General features: G+C 39.2%; 1 protein-coding gene across 10 annotated transcripts in view; it reads right to left on the bottom strand.

Moving 5' to 3' along the window:
* SAMD12 (sterile alpha motif domain containing 12) overlaps positions 1–19,628 on the bottom strand; it is a 248,251-nt gene that overhangs the window by 136,094 nt on the left and 92,529 nt on the right. For 3 of the 10 annotated variants that reach the window (XM_038392681.2, XM_038392683.2, XM_038392680.2), the window contains one exon: positions 4,523–5,950. The exons of the other annotated variants lie outside the window; for them this stretch is intronic. In XM_038392681.2, the coding sequence (XP_038248609.1) occupies positions 5,751–5,950 (200 nt within the window). In that variant the 3' untranslated portion in view covers positions 4,523–5,750. Of the gene's footprint in view, positions 1–4,522; positions 5,951–19,628 lie in introns of those variants that run through there. 10 annotated transcript variants of the gene reach the window in all.

Here is a 19,628-nt window from a genome sequence, read left to right as displayed (position 1 = left end):
AAGCTGGATTATGAGTCAGCAGTGTGCCCTTGTTGCCAAGAAGGCTAAAGGCATATTGGGATGCATTAGTAAGAGCATTTCCAGCAGATAAAGGGAAGTGATTATTCCCCTCTATTTGGCACTGGTGAGGCTATATCTGGAATATTGAGTACAGTTTTGGACCCCCCACTACAGAAAGGATGTGGACAAATTGGAGAGAGTCCAGAGGAGGGCAATGAAAATGATCAGGGGGCTGGGGCACATGACTTATGAGGAGAGGCTGAGGGAACTGGGCTTGTTTAGTCTGCAGAAGAGAAGAGTGAGGGGGGATTTGATAGCAGCCTTCAACTACCTGAAGGGGGTTCCAAAGAGGATGGAGCTCAGCTGTTTTCAGCGGTGGCAGATGACAGAACAAGGAGAAATGATCTCAAGTCGCAGTGGGGGAGGTCTAGGTTGGATATTAGGAAACACTGTTTCACTAAGAGGGTGGTGAAGCACTGGACTGGGTTACCTAGGGTGGTGCTGGAATCTCCATCCTTAGAGGTTTTTAAGGTCTGACTTGACAAAGCCCTGGCTGGGATGATTTAGTTGGTGTTGGTCCTGCTTTGAGCAGGGGGTTGGACTAGAAGACCTCCTGAGGTCTCTTCCAATCTTAATCTTCTATGATTCTATGGAACCTGAACTACTAAACATATTCAAAGATAAAGGTCTGTATAACAGCAACAGAAAAGAATAGAAAAAAATATTATAATCATTATAGTTGAAGCTGGAAGAGTCCTTCTCAGACATCTAGGCCATCCTGTAACATATTTAAGATACTCCATATGATCCACACAATACTATAGGCATTCCATGATAAATACACTTTCTTAAAGTCCTGTTCACTGAATCCTTTTTATCCTGTTCTCCTCACCAGTAATTTCTCCAACTCCTTCCTTCCTGGAGCAGTTGCTTTGTGTATTCTTTGTCCTGTCTATCTTGGCCTATTATGCTCTTTGAGGATGGGTTGTACACCATATGTTGTACACCATCGAAAGGTACCAGTGTTGAGGGTGAAATCCAGTCCATGCCCAAAAAGCCAGAGTAATTGGGCTCTGTGCGGGTGACACAGTGAAGGATTACAGAGATGAAAATCTTCCCCCACTCATGGATCAGGGTCCACTGGCTATTTTTCTAGCCAATAGATGGAATATCAAGCTACAGTCCCTTCACCCCAATTGCATGAGGTGTTAGGGCTAGTTATCCGTTGCGTGGTCTGCCCTATCCTGTCCCCTTGTGAACCTTCCATGCCAGAGATGGCTCAAGACTGTTTCTGCTATATGCACAAATATGTAGTCACCCTGCACACACATACACATTGCCCTCGTGCCCCCTTCATAGCTACTATGTGGTTTTCAAATGGTGTGGTTGACATTGCATAGGGTCCATTTCTAATGCTATAGGAAACTTTCTAATTAAAAATAATAATAATATAAACTATCACAATCACTGGAAACCTCTGCTGTCTGGGTTACAATAAAGTTAGCAAGGTCACAATTAGCAGCTAGTGAGCAGTAGAGTCTTACATTATTTGTATATCAATATAATCCATTGAAATGTACACACTGTGGGAAAATGGGAAGTGAAAGAACATTGACTAGGTGAAACTTTGTTTGAAATTGTGAATATACCAATGCAAGTCATGTACGGCATCACTGAGACAAAGTGTCCAGAGATTGGATTTTTATAAAAGGAAATGTTACAGCTAGCAAGGCCGGAGGGGGAGAGGGATGAAAGATGTTAGGCGTGTAAAACCCTGGGCTTTCATCTCTGGAATTTAAGTTAACCCTTAGGAACTTATCATAGCATTGCTCTCTTTGAAAATAGACCTGGATTACTCAGAGAATTCTATGAAAAGGTTGCCAGAAGATGCAGAATCTCCTTCACTGCCATCAGCACAGCAGTATTATACAGTCATCGTAACAGCACTAACTGGATTTTGTCTCCCCACAAGATCAGTTTTGTCAAGAATAAAACAGGATCATATCGAGAGGCAAAGAAATGGGGAGGTAGATTTCTCCTAATAATAGAGAGTGGCTCTACCAGTCCTATTTAGACTTTGCTCATACAGTTTGTGAATGAACATTTGACAGATATTATTGGTTTCCGGCCAGATTCTGCTCTTAGTTACCCAGGGTAAATATGGAGTAACTCCATTAATTTCAGTATTTTTAAATAAGAACCGTGGATTCTGAGTCTGAATGTAGATTCTGTGTTGTGCCTTTTTTGGAATAATTTTTTTAAATAACTTTTTAGACCCGGCACACAAGTCACAGCCCAGGCAGATGGGGCAAAGGGAGCTTTAAGCAGCTTTAACTTTGCATGTCCCTAATTCTGGACTACTTGCTGGGGCTGGTGTGTTTCCTAACTTTAGTTAAAGGCTGAGCAACCCCAGGGCCTTGAACAACTGCCTACAAACTGCTCCACAGCTCAAAATAGCCCTATTGCAATCCACTCCAGCCACTGTAGATGCATTCAATTCACAAGCTTTTGAATAACCTCCTGCAGATTAAGCTTATCCAATTGGTGTCTATGGTTTACTGTCAGTAAACTAAACTCAACATTCCAGCAACGATTCTAGTCCAAGTAATAATAAAAAAACAAAAAACACAAACAACTTCCCCCCCACCACCAGTGTGATACGTGTGTGTGTGGGGGGGAGGAGTAGCTCCCTTTGATGGACACCCAGCCAGCCATTTAGCTGTGAAATCCCTCTTGGTCTGTTCTCTGCTTGCTTTACCAGTAAAGGGTTAAGAAGCCCACAGGCAAAAGAAAAGGAGTGGACACCTGACCAAAAACTTTTAACAACCCAAAGGTGTAAGTAGATCAGAATGTTTAGCTAGTCGTGATCAGGTTTATTTCTGTTTATTTTTTAAGGGTTGTGGATCTCCTCTGTGCTAATCCCAGATGCTTTTGTTTGCTTGTAACCTTTAAGATGAACCCCCAAGAAAGCTATTTTGGGTGCTTGATTTTTGGAATTGCTCTTTTAAAATCTAGCAAAAGCCTAAGTTTCAGATGTATTTTCTTTTTGTTTTTAATAACATTTACGTTTTTTAAACAACAGGATTGGATTTTTGGTGTCCTAAGAGGTTTGTGCATATGTTGTTTGATTAGCTGGTAGCCACAGCTAATTTCCTTTGTTTCTTTCTCAGCTCTTCCGGGGAGGGTACCCCACAGGGAGGAATTCCCAAGTGCTCCTTCCTGGGTTCAAAGGGTTTTTTTTTTGCATTTGGGTGGTGGCAGCGTGTACCAAGCCAAGGTCAGAGAGAAGCTGTAACCTTGGGAGTTTAATACAAGCCTGGAATGGCAAGTATTAATTTTTAAAATACTTAAAGGCCCCCACTTCCTGCATTCAGAGTGACAGACCGGGGATTCAGCCTTGACACCAGAATTTTCCCCTTTTCTATAATCAGAGAAAGTCATTAATTATTATATGAAAGCAAACAAAGAGGTTGGTTTTTTGGAAGGGTGAGGGGGGTAATCAAGTGGTATCCTAGAATTAGCAGGCCCTCAAAATGCTTTGTAGAAATTGATCGTATCCCTTGAAAAGAAATGAAGGAAAGATACTGCTTCCTGTAAAGTCTGTCATAGTGGATGTAACAAGTAACTCCATCACCGATTGGGATGGTTTATACAATTATTTTAATGTGGGAAGTTCACTGAGGTATAAAATGTATCCAGCACATCAGAGTTTTTGTACCAATAAGTGTTAATGAAGTACAGTTTACTACATCTACTAAATCTTGCACAGGCTACTCCTGACTTTTTTTCCTTCCAGATGGGTGATCATACTGGTGTAACAGCTCCTAACAATTTTTCCAAGTCTGGAATAGCCTGGGCATGATTTAGTAGGTGTCATTTACTAAGAGTTTGCTTACGTAAAGAATATGTAAATAATGGTTCTCTACCGAAAAATTCACTCTGGTGTTAAAATGGGATGAAAAGAACTATCTCTTCCCTCCTCCCCTGCCCCTTTTTTAAAAAAAAGTTGGTTTCTTGTGAGAGTTCTGAGGAAAAGAAGGAATCTAGTTTACATCTCCTCTGATCATAAATTACCCTTTCTGACATCTGGAATTTGAGAACAAGTAGCAAATGCTCAGATACTGTAACTGATGGTTTATGGACAACTAACAATATCTCTGATACAAGAATCAGAAACAAAAAGCCAGTCCTCAAACGTATCTGGTGAAGAGTCAAAGCATTCTTTATCTCACAGTGAAAAGCAAGCCAGGTATCCATCAACTTCAGCACAATAAAGAACGGTCAAGACAGTTGATTTCAGATGCACTGTGAAGGTCAGAATTTAACTAATTTCTAGTAATCTACTAATAAACATAGCCCATCGTGATCATTAAGTTAATGTATATAACCTTTGATTGATGTGCCCCAATTAGTATTTTAAAAATAAGGAATAAAACCAAACCGAATTCTTTACAGTTCAAGCCTCCAAGCTGGTTACAGATCATTTAATTCAATAGAGGACTGTAAATGACCCAATGAGTGATAAAATTAAGGATTTTATTTAATATAAATTAGTTAGTTAAGCAAACAGGCATTCAATATAACCATACACTGCATTTATATTCACATACTCAGATGAAATGATGTATTCATCCATCCCTGAATGAGGAGAACGAATATATAATCCTTTCTCTAACAATACCTTGATGGTGGATGGGTGCGCCCATCTAAAATCAGCATACTATCCTTTTTATAATCAACTATAATAACTTCTCTTAATTAATTACCATTAAATCTACCTTTTTACCACAATTAAATATTTTCTACTTTCTCATTGGCTATTTAACATTAAGTATAATCTTAGTTAACATTTGTGTAAATGCCACAATAATAACTATCAATATATTAACATTTTATCTAAAACACTTGTAAAAACCAGTTATAACCAAAACATGATTACAACATGACATGGGATTATGTCCTAATTTATCTCCAATTTTTGCTCCCATTAATAAACTCAGTTTTACCAGGCCTCACTTGTCTATTGTCAAGCATTTGTGTAGGACATAGATTTTTGGGCCTACTTACATTTCAACACATTTCTATATAACATAAACAAGTACCATCACTATAGGCTACAATTAGGACAAAATGTGAGAGGAACCTCCTAAACCACACAAAGAAAATGTGCATGTACACTCATTGACATGAGCAAAGCCACATACTCGAAAACTCAAATGAGCACTTGTTGAAATGCTGGCATTGGTGCCAGTTGATGGATGTACAAATATTTATGACATTAAGTGACCTAAAGAGTCTATTTTTAATTACATTTTTAACTGAGTAATTTTATAACCCACATACATTCCTTACCAAGCAGACAAACATTTTGAGGTGGTAGTATTTTAAAAAGAAAACCCCAGTACAAAAACTATCTTCACCAGCTTGTGACTGAATAACCATTACACAACATGTGCAAAGGAAGTGATAAGTTGCACTATTAAGCTCTTAGAAGTCAGGAATGCCAAAGTTAAGGTTTCATGAACAACTTCAACTCTATAATACAGGTTTTAGTGACATGACCACATAATATTTCTCAAATGATAACTTACAATTATCCTACATTTTTCTACCACTTCAGAGGCACATAGATAGTGTACATCTTTTAGGTCTTTTTGTGTGCAAGAGTCTACTAACACTATTTACAGTACATAAAAATGTACCTACTATAGATTGAGCAGTAAAAAATGAATTTTCAGGTGCTACATTTTTCATACATCAAGCGGTCTGATACATAATTCCAGTCTGAATGACTTATTTTTAAAAAAAAATAGATTAAGGGAAACAAAACAAGGGAGAACGCAATTAATGGTTTGATGAGAGCCCAGTACGAGTCTTTCTGTAACATTCTGCCTCGTGTAATTGCAGCTGCCCTGCAGACAGGTATTCTCCTTAGATGTAGAAAGGTGCACTACAGAGAAAATAAAGTCATAACAATTACATATACACACACATATATACATACATATATACCATATATCCCATGTTATATATATTATAGGCAGTTCAGTTAGTAGCACATATAATTAGGGTTGCCTGACATTTTCCATTAGCAGTCTGTTTTCAGTTGCTTATGATTTCACCAAACTTGCATTTAAGCTGATTTTTTATTGATCAGATGTCTACTTTTTTAAGTTTTAGCAGAAATAGTTTCTCAGAATGAGGTTAGGGAAAAATATGTTGTTTTGCTCATGTTAAAAAAAATTCTTACAGACATTTTGTTGAGAAGCTCCATGTTTGGGATCAGGGGTTTGAATTGGGCAAGGATGTCACCTTTCTTTCATGGGTGTGCCTTTTCCCATCCCAGTGAGGAGCTGCTCAAATCTGGCTAAGTTGCAAGCCTTTGAAAAATTTCAGTTTGCACATACTCAGTGGATTCTTGTTAGAATTTAGCAATTAAATTCTCCAAAGATTCCCATCTATTCTGTACATGCTCCAGTCCAAGACTGCAGAGGATTTTCCCTGCTATTTCTCCTCCAGGTCAGCCAGGGGCCTCTGTGACATAAGAACAATGGAGCAGGAAAATGCAGTCCTCTGTGGTCTCAGTGCTCCCACTGCTGGAACCCAGGCAGCAAGGATGGCAGGATGAGCATTTCTACCGGAATGCAGAGGGCTGAGGAACCAGGCCTGAGGCAGTGGCAAGGGGAAGACTGGGACATGGAATGTGGAACTGCAAGGGGAAGCCGGGGGGAGGAGAAGGGGACAAGCACGGGATGAAGAGGCTGGGGCAGAAGGGGCGAGGTTGGAGTGGCAGGGAGCGGAGGAGAACAAAAGCAGATGCATTTTCAACCATTTGAGTGTACTCCTCTCAGAACCTGGAACAGAACCCAGGATTCCTGAATTTCAACATTCCTCTGTTCTCAGCCAATAGCTGTGAAATCCACTGGGAAAAATGTATCCCTTATCTCCCTCTACTGACAGGCCCACACAGAAGATGACAACCCACTCCTGTAATCTGTTACTCTGTCAGCTCAAGTGGAAGAGATTTGTTTGGTGAAGTAAAGGTTCCAATCCTGCTGATGAATGAAGTGGGCATTAATATAGTTCCACGTGATGGAATTTTTGCTTTTTTAAAAAAAAAAAAAAAAAAAAAAAAAGCTGGAAACTTCCATACACACAAACGTTAGAAGAATGTTAAAGTTTCAGTCAAGCACTCAAAAGTTAGGAAATAGCAGAATTAAGGCTGGCTATGCAACCTTAATTCAGCCCCTTTGTGTGTATGCATTATGATTAGTCTTTAATTACCTGATTACATACTATTTTTTCTATAGGACCCCACCTCACCGAGTGCACAGTAGGAAGAGCTCTCGAGTATGCTCAGCATAGTTCTTAACTAAAACCTGAGCCTGGGAGCTATAGTAAAATTAAGCCATGTTGTGCTACAGTTGCACAAATCTGCAATTTATGCAGTAGTATTAAAGTGGCAGGAAATTTGACTCAGACACTTGAATATTAGTATTTTTCCAGCTGTTTATGACAAGATAAATATTAAACTAGTGTGTAAACTCCATCCCTCACAGCTCCGCTGTCCTGCTGATATGCCCTTGACAACGCATGCAGGGCTGTGACCTGACTCTGATTTGCAAAGAAAATAAAGGGAGTAAACCAGTATACCTTTTTAAGTACTCTGCTTGGTGGGATTGCAGAGAAACCATGTTACAGCTAAAAGACCTAAACTTTAGATGCCCCCAATGGCAATCAAACAAATCTCTAAAAGAAAAGGAGTACTTGTGGAACCTTAGAGACTAACAAATTTATTAGAGCATAAGCTTTCGTGAGCTACAGCTCACTTCATCGGATGCATCCGAAATGCATCTGATGAAGTGAGCTGTAGCTCACGAAAGCTTATGCTCTAATAAATTTGTTAGTCTCTAAGGTGCCACAAGTACTCCTTTTCTTTTTGCGAATACAGACTAACACGGCTGCTACTATGAAACAAATCTCTGTAAACGTTCCTCCTTGTCAACATTTGGGGTTTTAGCACCATTGCAGCTATTCAAGTTACTGGCCACAGATTGTTGTATTTGAGCTAATCCCAGGTATAGAAAAGACCGTGGATACCTTTTGCAACAGTGGAATTCGGTTTTATGATGATCTCAGAACACTTCTTCATCATTGCCTTTGTAACAATAGAATTGTCACTTCCACTGTTGCAAAAGTGCAAACAATTCATAACATGGATACTCTTTTTTTCTAAACAGAAGGGTTGTTTATTGTGTCACACCGTGCTCCTTACAGATGTACCTTGGCAGTAGCTCTAAAAACTATAGGAGCCTAGAAGTCTTTAGGATTCAGTACCTGGCTCATTATAAGTACATCACATACAGTGTTTACAGTAAACACTGATCTGGTCTACTAAGCATGTGTAAGTAGACATGGATAATGGACAGATTTTTAAAATGCTGCTCTGATTGTATGGGGGAATTGTATTATATAGAAATGATATGTATATTAGAACTGTTTAAGAGTGATGGGTTTAACAGCATACATCAGCATTGCACAATATTGAATGTTTAATGGCCATGTTTCAGACGCCAGGATTAATGTGTAATAGATTTATTTGTACAGACATCATCTCAGCATATATCACGTTCAGGTGTTGTAAGTAAAAGTATAAAGTCCCAAGGAGAGTCTAACAGGAGGTATTTTTTTTTGAGAGGTATATTATTGAGAGGTATTTTTTGGTTTTGTTTAATTTTGGAGTTTGCTCATTTATAAATGAGCAAATATGTTAATTAAAATAATAAACGTTATGTTTACATGTTAACATGTTAATGAAAAAATAAATCTGAGCCCTCAGAGCTATTGTGAAATTTCCCCTTACATGTACAATTATTACACAGGCAAATTAGTGGTATGTTTAAGAGATGTTGTTTCCTATATGTACTCTTCCATAGGTTTGATTGTATTAACATGGGGTGCATCAGACAGAGTGGATGGACTTTTCCCATCCAACACTGGCAGGGAGTGCAAAGCTACCTGTGTTATAAGTACTAGTTCATACCGGGGCTGTTTGCTCAGTCTGTGTGTGTATATATTAAGAAAACTACTCATCTGCAGCAAGAATGAGGTTTGGGTAGCTAGTAAATCATGTACAGCAGTTAGCCTCAGCTTTGCTAATGGATCGTTCCTCCTATATGCAGTGCCTGTTTAGTTGCTAATTTGAGCAGCTTGCAAGCTTTCATTTTGGGAGGCAATCTATTGAAAATAAACTAATACTACAGGGTTATATCTCTTTTTGAGTTGCTATTTTTTACGGCATACATCTGAGTTGAGTGTAATTTAGAAGTTTATATCAAAACACTACAAGTTCACAGGTAGAGTAGTTTAAGATAAAAGTTGCAGGTGCTATTCATCTTTATACCAGGGGGTTGCTTTAAAATTAGATATTTTAGTAGAAAAGCCATTTGGAGAAATGTCAAGAGCGTGTTGTGAACATCTTAACTATATAAAGAAAATTAATGCATTATCAAGCTTTTAACCTGCACTAATTTAATTATTAAAAGTGTTTGTTAAACCATCCATCAGTGTACAAGACCATGTAATTTTGCAGATAAAATTTGTCACGACGACTGCTTATAAAAAAATTAGCAAAAATTATCAACACTTCTTCAGAAGCCATTTGATAAAGAGTTTAAAATGTATTTTATATCCTTCTTACACACACACGCACACAGACCAGAGAGAATGTAAGCGTACTTTTTGATTTTGAGTAACTACTTTAGCCAGTCTTAAGATCACATAGCTACTCCTTTTGGATCAAGAACAGTTGCTACAACATAATGTGTAGAGTACAATATGTAACATAGATAGGGCTTCTGATTTTAACTGTTAAAAACTAATAAAACACCTGTGCTGTACATTAATCGGTCCGTATAGATCCTGCTGGAGCACACTAAAGGTTCCTAGTGCACTTTATCATCATGCTGTTTGAAAAAGTACTATGTGATTATACCAAAAAGTCATCCTAACCCCCAATTTTTGGGCATCTACTTCGAAATAAAAAATTGCTAAAAATAAACCCCCAAAATTAAATTAATAAACCCTGAAAAAAGAAGCCCTAAACATAAGCAATTGCTGAAAAAGGGCAAATTCACAAGTACAAAGTAATGGAGATGAAAACACAGCTTTGATAAGTTAAATCACTTTGATAACGCTATTGATAAAACAGCCCCAAAGACCTGAGAATGAATGTATCTTCATGAAAATCCCTTAAGTGGTGCTTTAGCCCCCAGCTCTGCAATTCACTGTATCCATAAGAAGCCCCACTGAAGTAAACAGAGTTCCACTTACATAGACCTATTTTCAGGATCTAGCCCTAAACAGTTATGTGTAAATGGGTTCCTACCACCTGTGTGGAGCACAGTATAGTTTCAATAGATCCCAAAGACGGCAGGGTTCCTTTCATGATCAATACGGAAGAGTGTATAGATATTACACTGATGTTGCTTTTTTTTTTTTTTTTTTTTTTTTTTTTTAAGTACGTGGAACCCTTGACTAAGGTATTTTGATGACATATGAATTACTATTCTGTATTTTCTAAAGTGGAGTGAGATCAGATGTCCTTTTGTCAGTGATTTATCCACTCCTGACTTTTTTTAAAAAAAATAGTATTTAAGAAGCAAAATTTGAGTTTGTGGAGATTTTATGTTTCTGCTGGCTACTGGGTAACTGTTTTTTCAACATAGGAGTTCTTTCCTGTCTCAGAGAGTAAGGAAGGGCATGAGGCCGACATAGTGTAGCGGGCATTGCAGGCTGTTCTTTTAGTCAGGACTTTGGGCCATGGATTTGTGTGCTGACAAGTTTTTATTTCCCTAACTCCGTTTCTGTTGCGTAATGTGTGTAGCAGTAGCCAGGGACTTCAGAATGGAATAACATAGGAATGGCCATACTGGGTCAGACCAAAGGTCCATCTAGCTCAGTATCCTGTCTCTGATAGTGGCCAATGCCAGGTGCCCCAGAGGGAATGAACAGAGCAGGTAATCATCAAGTGATCCATCCCGTCGCCCATTCCCAACTTCTGGCAAACAGAGGCTAGGGACACCATCCCTGCCCATCCTCGCTAACAGCCATTGGTGGACTCATCCTCTATGAATTTATCTAGTTCTTTTTTGAACTCTGTTATAGTCTTGGCTTCACAACATCCTCTGGCAAAGAGTTCCACAGGTTGACTGTGTGTGAAGAAATACTTCCTTTTGTTTGTTTTAAACCTGCTGCGTATTAATCTCATTTGGTGTTATGAGAAGGAGTAAATAACACTTCCTTATTTACTTTCTCTACACCAGTCATGATTTTATAGACCTCTATCATATTCCCCCTTAGTCGTCTCTTTTCCAAACTGAAAAGTTCCAGTCTTTTTAATCTCTCCTCATATGGAACCTGTTCCTTACCCCCAAATCATTTTTGTTCAGGAAAGGGCAACCTTTTCCAATTCCAATATATGTTTTTTGAGATGGGGCAATCACATCTGCACACAGTATTCAAGATGCGGGCGAACCATGGATTTTTTTTTGGAGACAATATGATATTTTCTGTCTTATTATCTGTCCCTTTCTTGATGATTCCCAACATTCTGTTAGCTTTTTTGACTGCTGCTGCACATCGAGTGGATGTTTTCAGAAAACTATCCACAATGACTTCAAGATCTCTTTCTTGAGTGGTAACAGCTAATTTAGACCCCATCATTTTATATGTATACTTGGGATTGTGTTTTCTAATGTGCAGTACTTTGCATTTATCAACATTCAGTTTCATCTGCCATTTTGTTGCCCAGTCATCCAGTTTTGTGACGTCCCCTTGTAAGTCCAAAGCAAACTGTGAAGAGTTAACTACCTTGAGTAGTTTTGTATCATCTGCAAATTTTGTCACCTCAATTGTTTGCCTCTTTTTCCACATCGTTTATGAATATGTTGAATAGTACTGGTGCCCTAGGGGACACCACTATTTACCTCTCTCCAATCTGAAAACTGACCATTATTTCTACCCTTTGTTTCCTTTCTTTTAACCAAAAAGAAAAGGAGTACTTGTGGCACCTTAGAGACTAACAAATTTATTTGAGCATAAGCTTTCGTGAGCTACAGCTCACTTCATCAGATGCATTCAGTAGAAAATACAGTGGGGAGATTTATATACATAGAGAACATGAAACAATGGGTGTTACCGTACACACTGTAAGGAGAGTGATCACTTAAGGTGAGCTATTACCAGCAGGAGGGGGGGGGAAGGAGGGGGGACAACTTTTGTAGTGAGCTATTACCAGCTGGAGAGTGGGGGGGGGAACCTTTTGTAGTAGGCCATTTCCAACAATTGACAGGAACGTCTGAGGAACGGTGGGGGGTGGGGATAAACATGGGAAAATAGTTTTACTTTGTGTAATGAATGACCCATCCACTCCCAGTCTCTATTCAAGCCTAAGTTAATTGTATCCAGTTTGCAAATTAATTCCAATTCAGCAGTCTCTCGTTGGAGTCTGTTTTTGAAGTTTTTTTGTTGAAGTATTGCTACTTTTAGGTCTGTAATTGAGTGACCAGAGAGACTGAAGCATTCTCCAACCGGTCCCCGAATGCCATACTTCAACAAAAAAACCTTCAAAAACAGACTCCAACGAGAGACTGCTGAATTGGAATTAATTTGCAAACTGGATACAATTAACTTAGGCTTGAATACAGACTGGGCGTGGATGGGTCATTACACAAAGTAACAGGTTTCAGAGTAGCAGCCGTGTTAGTCTGTATTCGCAAAAAGAAAAGGAGTACTTGTGGCACCTTACAGACTAACAAATTTATTAGAGCATAAGCTTTCGTGAGCTACAGCTCACTTCATCGGATGCATTTGGTGGAAAAAACAGAGGAGAGATTTATATACACACACACAGAGAACATGAAACAATGATTGTTTCATGTTCTCTGTGTGTGTGTATATAAATCTCTCCTCTGTTTTTCCACCAAATGCATCCGATGAAGTGAGCTGTAGCTCACGAAAGCTTATGCTCTAATAAATTTGTTAGTCTCTAAGGTGCCACAAGTACTCCTTTTCTTTTTACACAAAGTAAAACTATTTTCCCATGTTTATCCCCACCCCCCTCTGTTCCTCAGATGTTCTTGTCAATTGCTGGAAATGGCCCACCATGATTATCACTACAAAAGGTTCCCCGCCCCCCCCCGCTCTCCAGCTGGTAATAGCTCACTACAAAAGTTGTCCCCCCTCCCCTTCCCCCCCGCTCTCCTGCTGGTAATAGCTCACCTTAAGTGATCACTCTCCTTACAGTGTGTACGGTAACACCCATTGTTTCATGTTCTCTATGTATATAAATCTCCCCACTGTATTTTCCACTGAATGCATCCGATGAAGTGAGCTGTAGCTCACAAAAGCTTATGCTCAAATAAATTTGTTAGTCTCCAAGATGCCACAAGTATTCCTTTTCTTTTTGCGAATACAGACTAACACGGTTGCTACTCTGAAACCTTTCTTTTAACCAGTTACTAATCCACTAGAGAACTTCCCCTCTTATCCCATGATAGCTTCCTTTGCTTAAGAGCCTTTGTTAAGGGACCTTGTCAAAGGCTTTCTGAACATCTACGTACTCTATATCCACTGGATTCCCCCATGTCCACGTATTTGTTGACACCTTCAAAAAAATTCTAGTAGATTGGTGAGGCATGATTTCCCTTTACAAAAACATGTTGACTCTTCCCCAACAAATCATGTTAATCTATGTGTCTGATAATTCTATTCTTTATTATAGTTTCAACCAGTTTGCCAGGTACTGAAGTTAGGCTTACCAGCCTGTAATTGCCAGGATCACCTCTGGAGCCTTTTAAAAAAATTGGCAACACATTAACTATCCTCCAGTCATCTGGTACAGAAACTGATTTAAATGATAGGTTACAAACTACAGTTAGTAGTTCCGCAATTTCACATGCGAGTTCCTTCAGAACTCTTGGGTGAATACCATGTGGTCCTGGTGACTTTATTACTCTTTAATTTATCAATTTGTTCCAAAACCTTCTCTAATGACACCTCAATCTAGGACAGTTCCTCAGATTTGTCATCTAAAAAGAATAGCTCAGGTTTGGGAATCTCCCTCACATCCTCAGCCGTGAAGACCGATGCAAAGAATTCATTTAATTTCTCTGCAATGGCCTTATCGTTCTTTACTGCTGCTTTAGTATCTTGATCATCTAGTGGCCCCACTGGTTGTTTCACAGGCTTTCTGCTTCAATGTACTTAAAAAAAATTTTGCTATTACTTTTTGAGTCTTTGGCTACCTGTTCTTCAAATTCTTTTTTGGCCTTCCTAATTATATTTTTACACTTCACTTGCCAGATTTTTATGCTCCTTTCTATTTTCCTCAATAGGATTTAACTTCCACTTTTTAAAGGATGCCTTTTTGCCTCTCACTGCTTCTTTTACTTTGTTGTTTAGCCATGACGGCACTTTTTTGGTTCCCTTACTATGTTTTTTAATTTGGGGTATGCATTTAAGTTGAGCCTCTATTATGTTGTCTTTAAAAGTTTCCATGCAGCTTGCAGGGATCTCATTTTTGGCACTCTTCATTTTAATTTCTGTTTAACTAAGTTCCTCATTTTTGTGTAGTCTCCCTTTCTGAAATTAAATGGTACTGTGGTCGGCTGCTGTGGTGTTTTCCCCTCCACTGGGATGTTAAATTTAATTATGGTCACTATTACCAAGTGGTCCAGCTATATTTACTTCTTGGACCAGATCCTGTGCTCCACTTAGGACTAAATCAAGGATTGCCTCTCCTCTTGTGGGTTCCAGAACTAATTGCTCCAAGAAGCAGTCATTTAAGGAGTCAAGAATCTTTATCTCTGCATCCCATCCTGAGGTGACATGAACACATTATTATAGAGGTTTTTTTTTGTTTTTATAGCCTCTCTAATCTCCCTGAGCATTTAAGTCACTATCACCCCCCTGGTTAGGTGGTCGGTAATATATCTCTGCTGCTATATTCTTATTATTAGAGCATGGAATTACTATCTATTGAAATTCTATGGTACAGTTTGGTTCATTTACGATTTTTACTTCATTTGATTTACGCTTTTTTCACATATAGTGTCACTCCCCCACCAGCACGACCTGTACTGACCTACTGGTATATTTTGTACCCTGGTATTGCTTTGTCCCATTGATTATCCTCATTCTACCAATTTTTTGCAATACTTGTTATATCAATATCTTCATTTAATACAAGGCACTCTAGCTCACCCATCTTATTATTTAGACTTCTAGCATTTGTATATAAACACTTTAAAAAACTGTCACTTTTTAAACGGTCTGCCATTATGGGATATAACTGAATGGAACTCTTTCATTTAACTGTTTCTTATCAGATCCTACCCATATTTTATCTTCCATCCTAACCTCCTTACAAGGATATAGAGAATCTCGATGAATAGATACTCCTCTAAGGGAGGTCTCGTGCTCCTCCACACCTGTCAGCTTTCCCCCAGCCCTTAGTTTAAAGACTGCTCTACAACCTAGTTAATTTTAAGTGCCAACAATCTGGTTCCATTTTGGTTTAGGCGGAGCCCATCCTTCCTGTATAGGTTCCCTCTTTTCCAAAAGGTTCCCATTATTGTGAATGAGTATGGAATTCCCTGTGCTACCATACTGCCCATACCATGTTTTTAGGTTTGTGACTCAGAGCAGGTTTGCAGAAGCTGTAGGCCACAAAATTCATAATTGCAATCAGGTCTACAATGTTCAAGTGAGAGTTCTCTACAGTCTCCTTATTTCTAATATGCACAGAAAATTCCCTGGGTTTGGGTTTTGTATCTCAGGTCTGGGTGAATGGGGTAGTCTTGGCATCTTGTAACTTTCTTAACATACAGGTTATATACAATGTATAACGGAGGTCCAACATGCAACTGGTTATGTTTGTGTATGATTTGGCAGTCACTAGAGTTGGAAAGAGCCCTGTACTGTACTCTCATATAGGAGGTTACTGCTACCCATGAACTCCGCAATGTTACACTGATCAGCAGGATTTAATCAGTGAATCTCCCTCCAAGGTCATCAGCAAGAATAGAACTGGTGACTTTCAGCCACAAAGCTCAGATCCATACCACTTTATTACTTAGTTTAAGTCCTTCATCTGGTAGCAAATATTTTACTAGTCACTAGAGAAACACATCAAAGCCCAGCCACCATATTGTCTGCATACATTTGGCCTAAGGGGGTACTACTGGTTAGAACATGGTTTAACTGTTTTTGATCAAGCTAAGGACCTGCATTAGTTGCTTAAGATCACACTTAAATAGCTGGCATTTGGTACAAAACCACTATAGTCACTGGAAAAGTTCCCATTGATTTCAATGGGCTTTGGATCAGGCCCCAGATTTGTAAAACATACTAAAACTCTACCTCCAGGACTGCCCCTTTTGAGTGCTGGGTAACCCTGCTTGGGTGGATGCACTTAGAAGGAACAACTAGCCTTTCTCAGCAACCTGCTGATTGCTAGCATCTCCAAGATCAGAGCAACTAGATAAGCATGTCACAGAAGGTACTTAGACCTTTGCAGGTCAAGCTCTGAATGAGGCAGGGGCTTAGCAAGAGAGTCCTGTCTTGTTTGCTCTGGGCCCAATCCTAAACCTATTGAAGTCAAAAGGAAATCTTTTCACTGAATTCAATGGAAGGTGCTGGATGCTTCACCGTGCGGGTAAGTAATCCTTGCACTCCTAGGCAGCATGGCTTTTGTTAAAGGTGCACTCCATGAGCACAGGGAGAAAATTCAGTGCCAAATGAACCACGCATACATATTGCAGGACTTTCAGCCAGTCCTCATAACTATGCCAAATCACAAATCATTTTCACCAGAACACTCAAATGCACTTCTCTTTAGTGAGGGCTATTGCCCTGCCAATTCAACTTTCTAAATCCAGCTATTTCAGCGCTAGAGCTGGGTTTTATTTATTTTTATTATAATGAGGGGGGAGGGGGAAGTGTTTTTCCTCTATTCTCCTCTCTCTATGCTCAAGAAAAGGCTCAGCTGTTTTCATTTCAAACTTCCACAAACAGAATTGCTTTCAAACAGAGACATGGAACATTTCAGCCCACCAGGTGATGGTTTCCAGGAGCTATAAAGAACTGAAAGCAGGGAGTAAGAATGGCAATCCTTATACAACCTTAACTGGTCTGTATAACGTGACCAAACCCAGGACTGCAAGAATTTTCATATTCTGTCAGGATAAAGTGAGTCTATTGTAATAAATTATAGCTCTCATAGAATTGCATTTCATAGTGGAAAGCAGAATTCCAATACTTTATTATAAAACTGACAGCATTCCTGAAAATACAGCCTATTGAAAGCCCAAACCAGCACCTTGAAGTCAGCTAGTTAGCTTGTGTATAAGCTCCCCCTTGCGGAATTGAGAATTATTGCACTACAAATCTCAAAAGTATCATTATCCAAAATCCTCGTTGAACTGCAGAAACGATAAAATTTCTTTCACAATTACTAGGGGGTGAGTGGCGGGGGGGAAAAAATCAGATGTTTTCCATACTGATCTTGAAACTTTCTGTCAGACTTTGAAAACAAGTTAATCCACAATATTTGGTTTTTCCATGTAAAGAATCATTTCTGAGTTATAGTCCATTCTGAAAAATGGTCCTATTTTTTTATGTAAAATGCATTTTTTCAGATCAGAATAAATTCACATTGAAAATACTGAAAGGTACAAATGGTTATTTCATTGCACTCACTGACACACTCTGAACCTCAGGAGGAGTTTGCCTAGCATAGAATGGTTCCTCTCCTTATTGGGCAACCCAATGCAACCATGGGAATCTTACTCCACAAGGAAGGGGTGGAGCAGTAGGGGTGGGAATTGCTGAAATGTTCGGGATCTGGGGGAAGATCAAACTGGGGATAGTAGGATCTGTTTTGGGGCAGTTGGGGGCAAAGAGTTAAGAGGGAATGGGGAAGGAGAATCAATAGAGGGGGAGTGAGGGTGGAGGATCTGGGGAGGGGACAGAGGGATAATTGGGTGGGAGTCTTCATGTGTAGGGGTGGTCAGAGAGGATGGACAGAGTATCAACGCTGAGCGTGGTCTGGGATGAAAGAGAAAAAACAAAAAAAGAACTAGAGAAAGACTAGATGGATGAAAAAATACAAACTCGCATGCCCCAAGACACAAACCAAATTCTAAAGCAAACCTTCCAGCAGGTTTTGCACATTCAGAAAACCTACACAGTATTTTATTCATGCATTTCACCATACTGCCCTTAAAGCTGCTGTCTATATTTTTATCATTAGGTGAGTTATGTTATTAGAATAAGGAATATTGCCAGTAGTGTTGACACTTGACCTAACAAGTAAAAAGTTAAATAGGAAACTAAGGGCACACCTGTTGCTAAGGTGACATATCGATAAGTATATAATGGAAGAAACTCAGCTGTCAATATTAGAGGTCTTCAATACACCTTGGAAGAAAGAAAAAATTACAAGATTACATTAAGACTAGATCCTCATATGATAACACATGCTGGCAAATAATGAGCTAAGTAAAAAGAATCAGCACCAATTGCTCGTTGATGTTGCAAAAATTCCCCTCTTTTTTTTGGAAATTAGTTCACTACTTGCTCAAAATCAGGAACTACAAGATTTCCTACAACTCATCCACTGAATCTCTAATGTTCTCCCCACCTAAGACTTCCTTATCCTATGACTGAGCTAATAAAAGTGATTTAGAGTCCGCATAGTATAAAAATAATATTTCTTCCCATCCAATAGCAAAAGTAATTTGGAAGGAAATCCCCTGGTATTTTTCATTTTTGTGTAATTATATCCTGGTTCCAGAGAGAACTGGAAACAGAAGTGCCAACATATCAAAAGAAAGATTGATCTTGTGGTAAACCAGAAACAGCAGTACAATTCAACAGTTTAGTGCAACAAGAGATAAATGCCATATCCTACAGAAACTCTAATGGGAATTTTAGGAAGTGTAATTACCTTACTGAAAATTTGATCAGCGTACCACACTTTGTACCTTACAAAGAGGGCATGAATATTTAATACAAGTAGTCAGAACCCCATTTTACATCTCACTGGAAAGACTCTGCTCTTCCAGATGGTGGGGCACCCCAAAACCCTGTTGGAATATTGGTTCAGTAGTAAAGGTATGTCTACACAGCAGCTGGGAGGGTGTTTCCCAGTGTGCTAGCTCTGCTTCAACTACTGTGCTAAAAATAGCTGAGTCACCATGGCAGCAGAAGCAGCAGCTTGGGCTAACTGCCCAAGTACAACCCCCGAGCTCTCTGGTACATGCTCTGGTGGCTAGCTCAAGCTACCGCCTATGTTGCTATTTTTAGCACACTAACTTGAGCCGAGCTAGTGTATCTTCTATCCATCCTGGGAGGCAGCCTTCCAGCTACTGTGTAGAAAGACCCTAAGAAGAATGAGTACCAAGCACAGAATTAACGATGATACTTCCTACAGTACCCAGGGTTCTTCAGAGATCTCCAATTCAAGTACTAACTTTGATCCTGATTAGCACCTGGAAGACTGATTCACACAACCCATTGTTCAAGGAACAAGGAGGAATAATACTGTAAGCACTGGGTATTAATTC

The sequence above is a fragment of the Dermochelys coriacea genome, chromosome 2 (genome assembly GCF_009764565.3).
Source record: "Dermochelys coriacea isolate rDerCor1 chromosome 2, rDerCor1.pri.v4, whole genome shotgun sequence".
NCBI classification, from domain to species: Eukaryota; Metazoa; Chordata; order Testudines; family Dermochelyidae; genus Dermochelys; species Dermochelys coriacea.
Note: the sequence above shows the minus strand (reverse complement) of the source record. Positions and strands in the feature narration are given on the sequence as shown.